Source organism: Myotis brandtii, unplaced genomic scaffold (genome assembly GCF_000412655.1).
Source record: "Myotis brandtii unplaced genomic scaffold, ASM41265v1 scaffold4, whole genome shotgun sequence".
Taxonomy (NCBI): domain Eukaryota; kingdom Metazoa; phylum Chordata; class Mammalia; order Chiroptera; family Vespertilionidae; genus Myotis; species Myotis brandtii.
In genome coordinates, this window is record NW_005365371.1 from 870168 (window position 1) to 885410 (window position 15243).

The 15243-nt window shown below is 51.5% G+C and overlaps 1 protein-coding gene across 2 annotated transcripts in view; it reads right to left on the reverse strand.

The window, feature by feature from the left end:
* The window catches only part of MYLK (myosin light chain kinase), a 176846-nt gene that overhangs the window by 12146 nt on the left and 149457 nt on the right, over nt 1-15243 (reverse strand). For both annotated transcript variants that reach the window (XM_014545250.1, XM_005873108.2), the window contains 3 exons: nt 13299-13422; nt 3769-3921; nt 1221-1344 (listed from right to left, as the gene is read on the reverse strand). In XM_014545250.1, coding sequence (XP_014400736.1) covers nt 1221-1344; nt 3769-3921; nt 13299-13422 — 401 coding nt within the window. The remainder of the gene's footprint in view (nt 1-1220; nt 1345-3768; nt 3922-13298; nt 13423-15243) is intronic.

The window sequence follows — 15243 nt, forward strand, 5'->3', positions numbered from 1 at the left end:
CGTTCCATGAGTATAGAACGCAGGCCCCCTCCCTAGCCCGGGAATTTTATCACACTAACAATGAGAATAAAACAATACAGTAGATGATAAGTTCTCTGTGGTTTCGGATATGGTTTTATCCATCTGCTAAAATCGAAGGCAATTTTGTGTTGTTGTTAAGACTGTGTGCTTTGGAGCCAGGCTCTGGGTTTGAATCCTGCCTTTCCCACTGACTAGCTAAGTGATCCTGGGTGACTTTCCTAACCTTTCTCTGCCCTTGAAAAGTGGGGATAACATTAATCAAGGATTAAAAGACTTGATGTATAGAAAGTGCTCTGAATGTTCTCTAGCACAGAGCCATATGAGCTACTAGTGTCATTTTTGAACACATGCTATGTAGCAGGCACTGTGCTAAAGGCCAGATGAAGATTATCCTATATAATAAAAGGCTAATACGAAAATCGACTGAACGGCCGAATGACCGGTCACTATGATGCACACTGACCACCAAGGGGAAGACGCTCAATGCAGGAGCTGCCCCCTGGTGGTCAGTGTACCTCCCACAGGGGGAGCGCCACTCAGCCAGAAGCCCTGAGCCGAGCTCAGGGCTGGTGAGCGCAGCGGCGGTGTCAGAAGCCTCTCCCGCCTCCACGGCAGCACTAAGGATGTCCGACTGCTGGTTTAGGCCTGCAGGGGGAGAGGGCCTAAGCCAGCAGTTGAACATCCCCTAAGGACTCCTGGACTGCAAGAGGCGCAGGCCGGGCTGAGGAACCCATTCCCCCGAGTGCACGAATTTCATGCACCGGGCCTCTAGAATCATATAATTCTCATAACAGGGCTGTGACATTGGTACCACTATTATCCCTACTTTACAGATGAGAAAACAAAGGCACCACAAGGGTAAGTCACTTGCCTAAAGACACGTAGCTAGTAACATACAATATTCCTGGAGGGTGGGGCCACGTCTCTCTTTGTAGGTCATGTGCTCTCCCCCTTCATCACAAAGAAATTTTATACCATCACGCTGCCTTTAAGGAGACCACATTTTCTATGGTTGCCGAATAGTCCTAAAGGTGCATATCCCTAGCCCTGAGGACACAAAATGCCAGCTTTGGTCCCAGACTATTTCAGAAAAAGATTTAAACATTTTTGGAGTGAGGCCAGGGCAAGTTGGGAATGAGGATGGCTTGAAAAGCAAATAGGAGAAGCAACATTCCAGTCCAGAGTGAGCATCTCATTACCTGCCATTTCCTTCTGGCCATGTACTTCTTCATCCGGTCCTTGGAGAGTTTCTTGGCCTCCATGGTCTTGGTGTCCTTCATTAGCCACGGATGCTGAAGGCACTGGGTGCAGTCCAGGCGGTTTCTGATAGAGGCAGAGATCAGAAGATTTCTAAGCAGGAGGGGACTCAGAGACCGCTGTGAGATCAGAAATGGGAGGGTGCCTGACCCCAGTCACACAGGGCAGAGCCCAGGGCATCTGCTCCTAGTCCGTCCACCATGACCAGGTCTTCCTCTCTTGGTCTGGGTTACAGACTGGATGCAGAATAGGTCAGAGTAAAGAAGGCCTAACCATCAAGTAAGCAACTGGAGTCTCATGACCTGTTCTTGGGTCCAGGAAGGGCAAGTGCGGGAGGGCAGGTGTGTCTGGGAATGGCGGGCACCACATTGTAGACTGGGGTCAGTCTGCTGGTCACATGGGAGCTGGGGGCTATGGAGGCCTAATCCTCCCACCGCTCTGCCTCAGAGATTAGGCCCAAATCTCTGAGAATTCCTAAACTCTCATGTCTCATGTTAAGGTTGAGTATCAGCTTTTTCCTGTTAAAACTCAAAGAGTTATGTCCTACATACAATCTATGCATTATGACAACCTTAGAACCACACTGAAACTCGTTTACTCTTTCTGAAAGCTCTGGGAATCTAGAAATATTTCACCTTAATTGTAATAGGACTAATAAAGCCCAAAGAATCAAATGTTAACATATGTAGAAAAACGAGTATAAGTAAATTTGCTAAGTGTAGCCAAGTGTACTGATTTTTAGATAAGGGGACTATGAATTATCTTAATTTCTTATATTCAAATTTTCTATAATTTACATGTATTTCTTTTATAACAGGAAAACATTTTAAAAAGTGCCGCTAGGTGAAGACTTCTGGTTGAAGAGACGTGCTAAGTTTGAGAGTTCATGGAAATCTAGTGTCTTGGTCTATTTGAAATCAGTGCTTAGGTGAGGGCATTTTATGAGCACAGTGGGGCCAACATAGATCATTGAATAAATTCAAGGTCAGATGAGAAAATAAAATATATACATAACACCTCCTTTACCAAACCCTCAGTGAGTGAAGCTGTCCTTGGACCAGTTATTGGGAAAGAGGTGTGCATCTCCCTGGGACACCTTGGGAGGGGGGACCCCTCCCACCGAAGGGACTCTAGGCCCCTCCCAACATGCAGCTTCTCCTTAGGGCCTGCCTGCTCTGATACAAAGGCCGGACAGAAAAATGTGAAGACCTCACAAGGAGTGTGGAGCACAGCCTCTGGAGAAGTCGGCCCTGAGGTCGCTAAAAAGAGACCCCCCAACGCTGCTCCTTTAGCAACCGCACTCTCCTGTCCCAGGCAGGGCTTGTGGGGTGCGGGGTGGGGAGTAAGACCATCCACTTGCTCTGGGGGAATCCTGCTCAGGCAGGCACCTGAGATTGCAGAGCCTCCTGCCTGCCCTGGAGGTGGGCTGCCCCTCCCTTTCTCATCCTCTGTCACACCGCCTATTTCAACACTACCCTTCTTGGGCCAAGCTTATATCTGCTTCTTATGGCCAAAGACAGTTCCTTGGCCCTGCCTCCTCTGGCCACCTGTTTACAGAGGGGGTGTGGAGCCCAACTGGCCAGTTGCTCTCAACAGAACCCCCACTATTCCCTTCCCCTGGGGTGAGCCATCTCTCTCCCCCTACACACGTAGTCCCTCTCACCTTCCTCACTTGGTTTAGCTGGTTCCCCTCACCAAGTGAGTCCTCATCGATGAATTCTGTCTGCCACACCCAAGGCCTCCTCCAACCTCACCTCCTCAGCAACTTCAACCTCCAGTCTTTGAATGAAATACTGAGTGCCTTGTATGTCTGACCTTTCCTCACAGCCTCTTCCTAAACAACTGCACACACCACAGCAGCCCCCTTTTCACAAGTGTTTTGTAGATTCATCCACAGACCACGCGGGCAGCCCCAGGCAGCCCTAGAAGGTGGAGGTGGGGAACCTCAGTGTCTGCCCTGTTATGGGGACAGAGATGGAGCTGGGAGAGGGCTGAGCCCTGTGGTCTGGAAACAGCGTAACTTTGGGCAGTGGGAGCGGTGCCTGGTCATGTTCAAGCAGGGAGTTCTTAAATAATTTAGATATAAAAACCACCAAACCAGAATGGCCTGGAGGTACAGTCAGGACCCACAGATAGGACACGCTGTGCAACCCTGAAGAGGGCCGAGGTTCCAGCAGGGCTTCCGAAGACCACGACCAGACAGGGAAAATAAAAGGGGCCGTCACTCTTCATGCACAAGCAGCCACTCTCCCTGCAACCCCTGGCTAAGGGTTGCTTTTCATGTGAGGTCTCGGTGCTCCTCAAGCCGAGTGGAGTGTCCGGCACAGGGGAGCAGGGGCCTAGGAAGACCCTTCCCTCCCCATCCCCCACATGCACAACGCCCACCCTCCCTCCAGGTGAGGGACCCACGACAGGCACAGGAACTCCCTGCCTCCAGACACCAGTCCAGGGCCTGGGGAAGCTGAAAAGATGGAAATCTCAACTCATTACTTCATATCCTTCTTCAGCAAGTTGCTGATAAAATCCTTGGCATCATCGGAGATCTCATCGAAGGCCTCGTCGTCGAAGTCCCAGGTGGCTGAGGTAACGTTGGCCAAGGTTTCGTTATCGTTGTCACCCATGAAGGGGGAAAGTCCACTGACCCTGGGAGAAGAGCAGGAGAGCAGGTGAACTGGGGGTAGGGGGGGGGAGGAGAGTAGGGTGAGATGATCCCCCCAAGTGAGTGCTGAGGTCAAAGGTGAGAGCCAGCAAAGCCCTGCACCCCCAAACGCCCTTGTGCCTGCCTCTCCTCCCGCCTGGGGAAATAAGAGAGGATGTGGCTCTCCAGGCTTTAGTGCCCCCGCCTCTTCTCAGTGCTCACTGTATTTTGGGGTGTCTCCGGACACTTCCTACCTGTGAGGCTGAGGCCGAAGGAATTTACTTCCGTTTACACAGTACACAGCAGGACACCTCCTCCCTGTCTTCTATTCTCCCCCAGGCCCAGGCCAGGACTTCTCCCCACAGAACCTCTGCAAGGTCCCTGTGCTCCTGCCCCTCCCACGATGGTCACATGGTAGACAGCACCCATTACTGCACCCACCTGTCCTGCTCCTGTCAGCACCCAGAGGGCCCAGCACACATGGTGCTCAGCAAAGATGTGTGGATAGATGGATGGTGGACATGGAATCAGCAATGTGGGGTTGGTGACCCATCTACACTCAAGTTCAGTGCCCTGAGGCATTTAGGCCAAACCAGAAAGCTCCTACAGAGGCCCCGCGGTGGAGGAAAGGGCATGCCTGTTCATTCCCTGGGTGACCGTGGACATCCCCCTAAGCACTCTGTGTCACAGACTCCTCCTCTGTACGGAGAACCTACTACTTAACCTCAGAGTGGTCACCGCCTCTACTTCTCCCTCCCTCCTTCCCCTTCTCCATCATCACTGTCACGGCAGCAAATACTCACTAGGGTATGTGTCAGGCACTGGACAAAGAGATGAACTCATTCAACCTTAACATCACCCTATAGTGCAGGTAACTCATTAGTTTAACAGATGAGGAAACTGAGGCCCGGGGGTGGGGGTAAGTAACTTGCCCAAGGATTCACAGCCAGTAGATTTGAACCCAGATGTTGCAAACGCAGAACCAGTTCAAAACAGTCCTATCCTATTTAACAAGATGTGAGTTACTTTTCAGAGACAACAGACCAAAACCCCAATGTCACGCAGCCGAAGCACGTGCAGAGAAAAGAACTTCGACCTCCAGCTGGACCTGGACCCAAAGTCTCCCTGGCCCACCAGTCACACACGGAACCAAAGGACTGGAACGTAACCGGAACCTGAATGCCACACCCTTCAGAGCAAAGGGTCCGCTCTCCAGGAGATGCAGTGAAGAAGCCATAAACAGCTAAGTTCCAAAGTCTTACATCAACACCTGCCCCACCAGCTAAAAACCCTTAACCTAGTCCACCGAGCAAGATGGTTCTGAGGCATTGCTAAGTCTCCCACCTTCTCTGTTGCCGCCTTCTCGATCAATAAACCTTTCCTTACTCCAAACTCTGATGTTTTGAGTTTTGCCATTCGAAGCATCGGACACAGGAACTTGGGTTTGGTGACAGCATCTGTCTCTAGAGCAGGGGTGGGCAAACTTTTTGACTCGAGGGCCACAGTGGGTTCTTAAACTGGACCGGAGGGCCGGAACAAAAGCATGGATGGAGTGTTTGTGTGAACTAATATAAATTCAAAGTAAACATCATTACATAAAAGGGTACGGTCTTTTTTTTTTTTTTAGTTTTATTCATTTCAAACGGGCCGGATCCGGCCCGCGGGCCGTAGTTTGCCCACGGCTGCTCTAGAGCCTGAATCTTACCTGCAACTTTACACAAACCTTTCCATGAACATGAAGGAAATGGTAGTGCAGGGACCTGCACGAGGCCTGGTCTACAGGAAGTGCTGGGCCCATGACCACAGATGTTCCCCTTCTTCTGTAGACAGCTCATCCCACTGCCTCCCCAGTCTGTGATCTCAGGAATGACTCATTTACCCATAGCTTACTCCAGATAAAATTCGGATGGTAAAATCTCAAAGAAGAATAGAACAGCTTTATGGCTTATTGGCCTCACCGCTCACCTCTGAGGACTTCATTGTCACACCACGCATCCACTCCCCATTCACCCTGATCTAGGGCGGCCTCAAGGTTGTACAGGGCCCCACCCTTTGATGCCCCCCACCCCCACCCCTTGGTTTAATATTCTGCTACTGTTATCTGGAGATTCTTAGTGTTTGGACAACTCACCCCACCTTTAAATTTTGTACTGGGCCCCACAAATTAGGTAGCCCTGATCCCTCCTGAACCCCATGAGATGAATCTGGGCCATTCCTGCCATCAACTTCCCAAGTTAAGGCTTCACTAAATTCAGTCTCCCAAATCCTTAGGAGCCCATCATCATAACCAATCACACAAACCCTTCTGGAGCTGTTTTGGCATTCAGGGCCCTCAGCTATGAAATACACCTGTACCTAAGAATGAAGTTTTGTAAAACAAAACCCACTGACATACCGTGAGGAAACCCTGGCATGGAAGAAACCCTCTGGCAAGGCCTTTTGTGAGGAGAAGCAAGCTTTGGTAATGTGAATTATCTCACCCTAATCAACAAACTTGCGTTTTTGAATAACAGATTTTTATAGATGGCATTAAAGTGTCTCAGTCTCTGATTTATGTTTTAAGAATGCATGGAGATCATCCTTCTCCGTCACATAACTGTGGGGGAAGGGTGGGAGCTTATCGTCCCCCGAATCTTCACTGTTACATGCCACTCCCTTCCTGCTCTGGGCCCCAGTTTCCCCTTTTATACACCCAGGGTGCTGGCCTAGACACCCCCACCCCTTGGTTTAATATTCTGCTACTGTTATCTGGAGATTCTTAGTGTTTGGACAACTCACCCCACCTTTAAATTTTGTACTGGGCCCCACAAATTAGGTAGCCCTGATCCCTCCTGAACCCCATGAGATGAATCTGGGCCATTCCTGCCATCAACTTCCCAAGTTAAGGCTTCACTAAATTCAGTCTCCCAAATCCTTAGGAGCCCATCATCATAACCAATCACACAAACCCTTCTGGAGCTGTTTTGGCATTCAGGGCCCTCAGCTATGAAATACACCTGTACCTAAGAATGAAGTTTTGTAAAACAAAACCCACTGACATACCGTGAGGAAACCCTGGCATGGAAGAAACCCTCTGGCAAGGCCTTTTGTGAGGAGAAGCAAGCTTTGGTAATGTGAATTATCTCACCCTAATCAACAAACTTGCGTTTTTGAATAACAGATTTTTATAGATGGCATTAAAGTGTCTCAGTCTCTGATTTATGTTTTAAGAATGCATGGAGATCATCCTTCTCCGTCACATAACTGTGGGGGAAGGGTGGGAGCTTATCGTTCCCCGAATCTACACTGTTACATGCCACTCCCTTCCTGCTCTGGGCCCCAGTTTCCCCTTTTATACACCCAGGGTGCTGGCCTAGACTTCCCAGGCGCTCCAAGCTTTCCCGTCCCTGCCATCCCGTGTGACCTGTTAAAAAAAGGAATAACAGGCCCAAGATGGAGTCATTTGCTCTCACAACATCAAACCAAGATTTAATTGTAACTTCAACCTCTTCCAGAAATGTAATCTTTAGTCAATCTGAAACTCCCTGATTAGCCCTAGGGAGGTCATCTGCACAACAAAACTCTGCTGGTCCCTTTCCACCCCTCTCCCCTCCCCAAAGAAAAAGTCCGGGCCTGACATAATCCTTTCTCTTCTTTTGCTAGGACTCCTTTTGCCCATAAAACCCTTCCATTTCCTACTGATGCTGGGAGCATCTCTCTATTTACTAGATGGGATGTTGCCTGATTTATGAATCGTTCAATAAAGTCACTTCCACCTTCACATTTACTCCACTGAAGTTTTGTTCTTTCGCAGACCTCAGTTAGGCCCACCAAGAAGCAGCCCAACTCTTGCTTGTCAGCCACCTGCTTCTTTCTGTTTTGACATTTTCCATTTGAAACAGAGCGGTGGGGGGAGGGGGGAGAGAGTCCTTCAGCACTCCAGAAGATTGCAGAAAAAGCAAACAACCCAGCTGTGGAATGCTGAAAGGCCCCCTTCTGTAAACCTCCCTTCCTAATTAGGAACTGTAATCCTGCAAAGACAGGCCTTAATCTCTGTAATGTTCACAGCCAGGGAGAGCCTCCTCACCTCTGGCCTCTGGCGCTCCTCGTTCCTGGCAGCCCATCCATCTGAAATACCCCTGAGCCCCAGCTGGCTCCTCGCCTGACTGAGCTCCCCCAGCATCTCCCCTATTAAAGAGTGTGTCTCTAAAATAAAACATGGTATTTATGCAGAGCGTGATAACAAAGAGAGTGTTCTAATTTTAGTAATGCTGTTTCTGGGTGGTGGGATTTTACAGATTTTTTAAAACTTTCTTTGAACTTTTACTTTATTGCCAGGATTTACATAAGGATCACGCATCATTTGATTAAAAAATTAACCCAATAACAAACAGAATAATCATAGCATTAAAACTCAACCACTCACCTCTCTTCCTAGTCTTGCCTAGTTTTTAATTGATCCCAAATATGGTATAAGGATTGTCTTGAGCTGAAGGCAATTAGCTCTCTGTCCTCTCTCTTTCTGTCTAAAAGCAGGACATAAATTTCTCTTTGTTAAGGTGATATACATTTCCATTTGTAGAGGAGGAGACTCTTATATGCATAACAAATTTGCATAACAAACTTGCGAAACAATCCTTATTGACCATACCTTTCCTAGGATCTTCTAACAACTTAACCCCTCCAGAAGCCTTGCCCAGACTCTTTTCTCTGGTCTAATGACTTCTCTCCAATTTATCGCTCTTTGTTAAAACAGTATATAAGCTTCAGACCCTAAATGCCTCCTTGAGTCACATTTCTTTACCTCTTATGCATATGTACATAGTCAAATCTCTTTTTTTCCTCCTGTTAATCTGTCTTTTGTTTGATTTGCAGGCCCCCACTACTGAACCTAAAAGGGCAGAGGAAAATATTTTTCCTCCCCAACTTAACCAAAGGATTCATCTGGGTTTCACAAAATTGTTATCAGTGTGGGCAAGTTCTTGGATGCTCTTTTTCCTCACTTGAAATGGTCTTTCACCAGTGAATACAGAGTCTTCATGTTCATTTTTCATGGTCAAATGTTAGTCTTTGTGCTGATGAGTCCCAATGGTCAGTACTGCAGGATGTTCTAATTTCTTAATACCTCACTGCAGCAAAACTCTGCCCAGGGAATCTGACACAAGGTCTGTTCTGCTCTCAGGGCAGAAAGGCAGGAGAAAGGTGAACCCTTTCTCGAACAAAGAGAAGTGCTTCTTGGACTACACTTTCCCCATGGTGTTTTTCAAGCAGCAGATGACCGGCTGGCTGCATGAATGGCCAGCTAAGGAGACCACACATCTAATAGCAGAACTACTGATTGCTTAGGAAGAGTTCGCCTTGGATCCCATTTTAGCCTTCAAATACTGAAGTGTGGTGAGAGAACTTCGAGGGTGGGCAGGTCCCACAGGAAGAGCTGGGTATCCTATTGTGCAGTGGCCTAGGAAGCAGAGAGCTGGGGTTTAGTCATGCTAAACACCACCCAAGAACCTGCAGGTGGTGGCTGGGCCTGGTGTGGGCAAGGGGTAAATGCGGAGCTGGACTCAGAGAGATGTCTGGCTCATGGGTGGAGAGAAGGGCTGCCCTGGGTGGGGCCACTGCATCCCTCTGAAGAGCTCTGCATTCAAACCCAAGTCTGAGTACATACCCGATGCTTGGGCCCTGGCACTTCGCCCCCGCTCACCGCCTGCTGTCCCCAGAAGTTAGACTCTGATGGGGTTGACTCTGGCTCGCTCTCATGGCGGGTGCTCAACGAATGAGCAGAAATGGGAAGTCTCTCACTGCCCCGTCAGGAAGATGGTTGGGAGGAGAAAGCAGAGCAGTAGCTGCTCTTTACCCTGGTTTGAGGGCAGCGAGAGAGAAGGAATGCTGGAACAGGGTGAGGGCTGGGCACAGAGGGGTGGTGCCCCTGCAGGCAGTGAGGGAACACCAAGTGCTCAGGAACAGAGGGCAGGGATGCAGGAGAAGAAGGTCTTAGAGAAAAGGCGAGGCTTAGAAGTTCTTCCACAGGGAAGTGTGGCCTAGAGCACCCCGTCCTCGCTTTCCTGCCAGAAATCAAGTAGGTTTTTCTAACACGAGAAGAGTCTCCAGGAGATTCACAAAATCGACTCTCTCTCTTCAGAACGGGGGTGAGAGGGAAGGGACCCCATAGCCCTGCCTGCTGCATCTCTACTCTGCCTGGAAAAGCCAGGCAGGCAGGGGACCAGGTGTCCAGCACCAGGGCCGGCTCTGCCCTGACCTCTCCCGGGGCTTGAGGAGTCCCTCCAACAAAGCCAGAGCAACCTACAAAGACAGCAGGCAGCACTGGTTGCTTAAGAGGCGCTCACAGACGTGTTAAATAATAAATGTTATCACCTGTCCCCCAACTCCCTGGCCTCCCCATCTCTCCCTGGCCTCAGAAAGGAGATGGAGGGGTGGGGAGGAGGTTCTCTGGTACACATGCAGAAGGTGGCTCACCAGAAACTGCCAGACAGACAACCAAGCTCCAAAGAGAGGGACGCGGTGCACAAAAAATCACTCCCCTCTTGGTAAAGCTTCTGCAATAGCGGTTCCTAAACCTGGCTGTGCAGCAGGGGCACCAGAGAGCTCTTCTGGGTGCTCCAGCAGCGGCTCCAGGTTTCTGCACAGCAGGACTGGGAGGAAGCAATCTGTCTGGTTCCAACAGTTGTTGTGGCACCATGTGCTCTGCTGAGAGCCCTAGCTCGGGAGGGAACTGCCCAACCTCAATCCCACTGTGAGAGCCAGCGGGGAAAAGTCCCAGCGGGTAGAGCAGCCCACAGTGATGGGTGCTGGACCCTGGGGGGGGGGGGGGGGGGCCCGCCTGATGGACGGCGGTGTTCAGCAGGCTCCGGCTCCTGAGCGGCGGGGGGGGGGGGCGCCCCGGGGGGGGGGGGGGGCGCGCAGTTGCCGGAGGCTAAGCAGGGCCCACCTGAGTCCCCACCACACACACCTCTCTTCCCTCTCCACCCCGCCCCCACAAAACAACTTCAGGCTGGTGCCCCACTCATCAGAATCACTTTCTCCCCATTTCCAAAGCTCTGCCCTACTTCTTGGTCTTTGCTTTAAAAATAATCTAGTAAACATACAACATATTATCCCAATTACTATGTTCTTCTACCTAAAAGGATTTTCATTTTAAAATAAAGTGCTCTTATGACCTAGTGATTCCAGTTGTAGAATATATATGTCCAATGGAAATGCATAAATATATTCACTAACACACATGTATCCGAACCCTTGCAACACCCCAACTGGAATCTACTCAAAAGGCCATCAACATGGAATAGATACGCAAGTGGGATGATGCTCCACAGTGGACACTGCACAGCACCGAGAATGAGCGGCTACAGCTACACACAGTAACGTGAATGGGCCTCACAGTCAGTGTTGAGCAAAAGACGCCAGACGTGTCTTTCTGTGTGATTCCATTTATATCAAGTTCAAGAATAGGCAGAACTGACGCATGATCTTAGACATGAGGATGATAGCTACACCCGGGGGATAGTAACTGGGAGGGCACCAGGAGGGCCCCGCGGCCCTGGGAGTGTTTGGTTCATGATCTGGGTGTGGGTTACGCAGACGTGTCACTGTGAACATGTACTGAGCAGTTTAGTCACTGCGCTGTCCCTGACCAGCAGGGAGACCAAAGGCCCTAGTTGGCCCAGGACTGTCCTCGCTTTAGCACTAAAAGTCCTGTACCCTGGGAAACGCATCAGTCTTGGGTCAACTAGGAGTGTGGGGAGTGGACAGCCACGTGGGAGGCTTTGGCCCTGGTCATCTCAACGCCAAATGGAGGTTGGAGCCCTGCCATGACCCTCTCCCTGGTTTGTCCTGAGGATTAAACGAGGACCCTGTGAAATCCGTGGCTGCAGATGATCTCGGCTCGTGTGGGAAAGCCGGGGAGACAGTCAGGCACATCTCTCATGGCTGTAGAGGGACTCAGGGACCAAGCCAGGCCCAGGACAGTGTGAGCATCGTCCAGCGGGGCAGCCCCAGAAGGGGTAGGTGAGGCCCACTGCCTTGCTTCCTTATTTACCGAGGAGCCAGGCCTCCAGAATCAGGTGCAGCTTTCTCTACTTGTCAGCCCCCTTTTTCTTTGAGAGGTCTGCAATAGGGAGAGGCAGGGAAACGCACTCCTGGCCGGGGCCTTCTCTGCTGCTCTGGGGGAAGCCATGCTGGTGGGGGTGACAGCGAGGAGGGGGAGATGATGACTCTGGGGTACAGAATCTGTGATACGGGAGGCTGTGACGCTGAGGGAGGCTGTCCTCACAGGCCACAGTGACAGTAAAACTCCTGAGCCTGTGGAAAAGCCACTCTGCACAAAAAATCACTCCACATTTAGAAAAGCTTGTGTAACAGGGGTTCCTGAGTCTGGCTGTGCAGCAGGGTCGCCCACAGCCATTGCTCACACTGGGGACCCCAGGGGTCCAAGGAAGCATTCTGAGAGGTCCTCCTCCTATTTACCATGAAAACGCTTAATTTTTCCTTTTGCTTGAAGAACAAAATCTACTTTTTCACAAAATGAATGCACGCACATCTACACCTTCTGGGTAACCATCCCATAGCTGTGCGCTGCCACACAAGTTCGCAGGCTGCCTCTGAGGCCGATGGCTGTCTGCAGCCCGGGCTTCAGAGGTGAAACCAGCAAGATCCCACCAAGAGGGAGTGTGTGGTTTATGATCTGGGTATAGGTTACACGGATGTGTTCACTGTGAACACTCCCACGTGGCTGTCCACTCCCCACAGTCCTAGTGCCCTTGCCTGTTACTATCCCTCCAGGTGTAGCTATAATCCCACCTAAAGCCTGGTCCTCAGAGCTCGATCCTTGGACCAGCACTACTGGCAACCTGGACCCTCCTGGAAATGTGGATTCCCAGGTACCCCAGGCCTTCTGAACCACCCTGCAACCTAAACTGTCTCAGGTGATTCACGCATGTACTGTTTGTGAAGCGCTGGTCCAGACCACTGCAGCGAGGATGGGGTGCTGTCCTCTGCAGACAATGATGACGCCCACAGGAGATGCACACCTGGGCTCCCTCCCTCCTCTCCACACCCACCTACACAAGTGAAGGTAAATTACATGGTACCGGCCACATTCCCACCCTCCTAACCAGAGGCCCCAGGCTGGCAAGCATCAGGGATGGCGAGGGGCCCGGAAGGCCGGTCCTGGTGTCTGGAGCTAGGTGCTCCCATGGGAGTGTGAAGTGGGCAGCTGACCTCTGGGAGCGCAAGAAGGGCAGGCCAGGGGGTAAGATGGGAGCCTGCCACCCTCCTAACTCTGGGGCAGGCTCGCCACCATGAGCCAACCTGGCCCATGAACATCAGAGCAGCCTGTGGATCCTCCTGTGGCACTCCCTGCCCCTGCCTCCCTATACCCAAGACTCACAGGATGTAGCAGATGACCCCGATGCTCCACATGTCTGTTGCGTAGCCAATGGGCTCATAGTTGATCACTTCAGGTGCCACAAACTCCGGGGTGCCAAAGAGGACCTTCAGAGACCCTGCATTCTCTGTAACCAGATAGAGAGGATCACTGGCCAGAACACTGTGGAGCCAAACCCATCGTTCTCGGATGCCCTCATCTGTGTGCCCGGGAGAGACACAGCGAGGACCGGCCTCAGCTGCTGTCTCCCGGGAGAAGGCACAGAGACTCCGGCCTCCCGTTAAACAAGTGCATCAATGCACCATGAGACCAAGCAGCCGCACCCTCACCTCAGTGCCTTCAGCGGGTGGGGCAGGGAGAAGAGGCTGCTAAACCCCTGCCGCCAGGGCTCTGCCCTGTGTCTGCCTCTCCCACGAGTGCCCTGAGGAGGGGCTGGGACCTGTGCTTGGTAATAGTGAGCCCTGCTGCCTGCTTGACAAACTTTCCTATGTAACATTCTCGACAACCCCCGGCTCCAAGGACAGGCTCCAGGGAAGTAGAATGATTTACACCCCCCCACCCCAGTTAACAGTGGTGCCAGGGGTCCTGACTCCCAAGCCAGGCTCCTCCTACTCCACGGCCTCTCCACGTGCAACCTCATCTCTCTTCTCCCAGGAGCTGCTGGGAGGATCGTCAGGAAAACCTTAGCCGCAGGTGCCTCTGAGCCATAAAGGACAAGAGCTGTCCGGAGTACGCACACCAGGTGCCAGCTCCTGGAGGGGTGGCACGCCTTTGGCCCGTGGCTGCCCCTGGTCCTGTTAACAACAGAGCCCCAGTGAGTGCTCTAAGACAAGGCACCCAATGGCTCTCGGATGTGTGAGCTCTGCTCCAGCTCCAGCCTGAACCCTGCCTGCTACATCTTAACTTCCCAGTTCTCTGCCCCGTGGTAGACACCCTGTCCCCACATATCCCTCCCTAAGGCAGCCTGCCCATTGTGTTCTCTGGGCTCTGACACGCTAGCTCCCTAGGCCAGCTGTGCCCTATTTGTTTAAACTGTTAGGGTTTCCTGTCCACCAGCGGTGGCCCCCACACCATGCCCTCAGCAGGAGAGAGCAGAGCAGGTGCATTCACCCAACCTCGGGACACCGATCACCAGGGAGCCACAGCCTGGTGGGACTGCCTCCCTCACTTTCCTCTTTATCACCCACACGGTCTCAACCAGGATTGGGCATCCTGGGAGAGGTTTTATCAAGTTCCATTGGCTCCTTGCAGGGCGGGGAGGAAAGGCCAGCTCCTGCCGGCCCCAGGCCCGTGTTGCCAAGGCTGTGGTCAGGAGGTGGAGGGGGAAGCGGTTTCCTCAATTCCTGAGACCTCACAGAGCTACACAGGCAGGGTGGGTGGAGGTGGCGTGTGAGGCAGACAGTCACCCACCAAAATGACCTCGGGGCTGGGTGCAGGTGACGCCCACCTCCTGCACCTCCCCACAAGGCCGGAATAGCACAGGTGCTCAGGAAGCTCAAACTATGCCTGGGGTCCCTTTTCCAGCCCCAGGACACCTCCTGGCTCTTGGTGGGACCTGCTGGGCAAAGCTACTGTGAGCCTCATTTTCTTAGTCTATCATTTGGGCTCATAACATCTGCCCTGCATACTTCACAGGGTTGCTGTGAGAATCAAATGAGAGGAAGCAGCAGGAGACTGAAAACTGGACAGTAGGAGGCAAGTGTAGGAAGCACCATCACAAGGTGCTTTCACTCTGAAGGCACCAGAGTGAAAAATATAAGAGGAACAAAACAACAACAAAAATCCTATATAATAAAGAGGTAATATGCAAATTGACCATCACTCCAACACACAAGATGGCCACCCCCATGTGGACACAAGATGGCTGGCAAGGGAGGGAAGTTAGGGGTGACCGGGTTAGCAGGGGAGAGCAGTTGTGGGCAACCAGGCTGGCAAGGGAGGGAAGTTA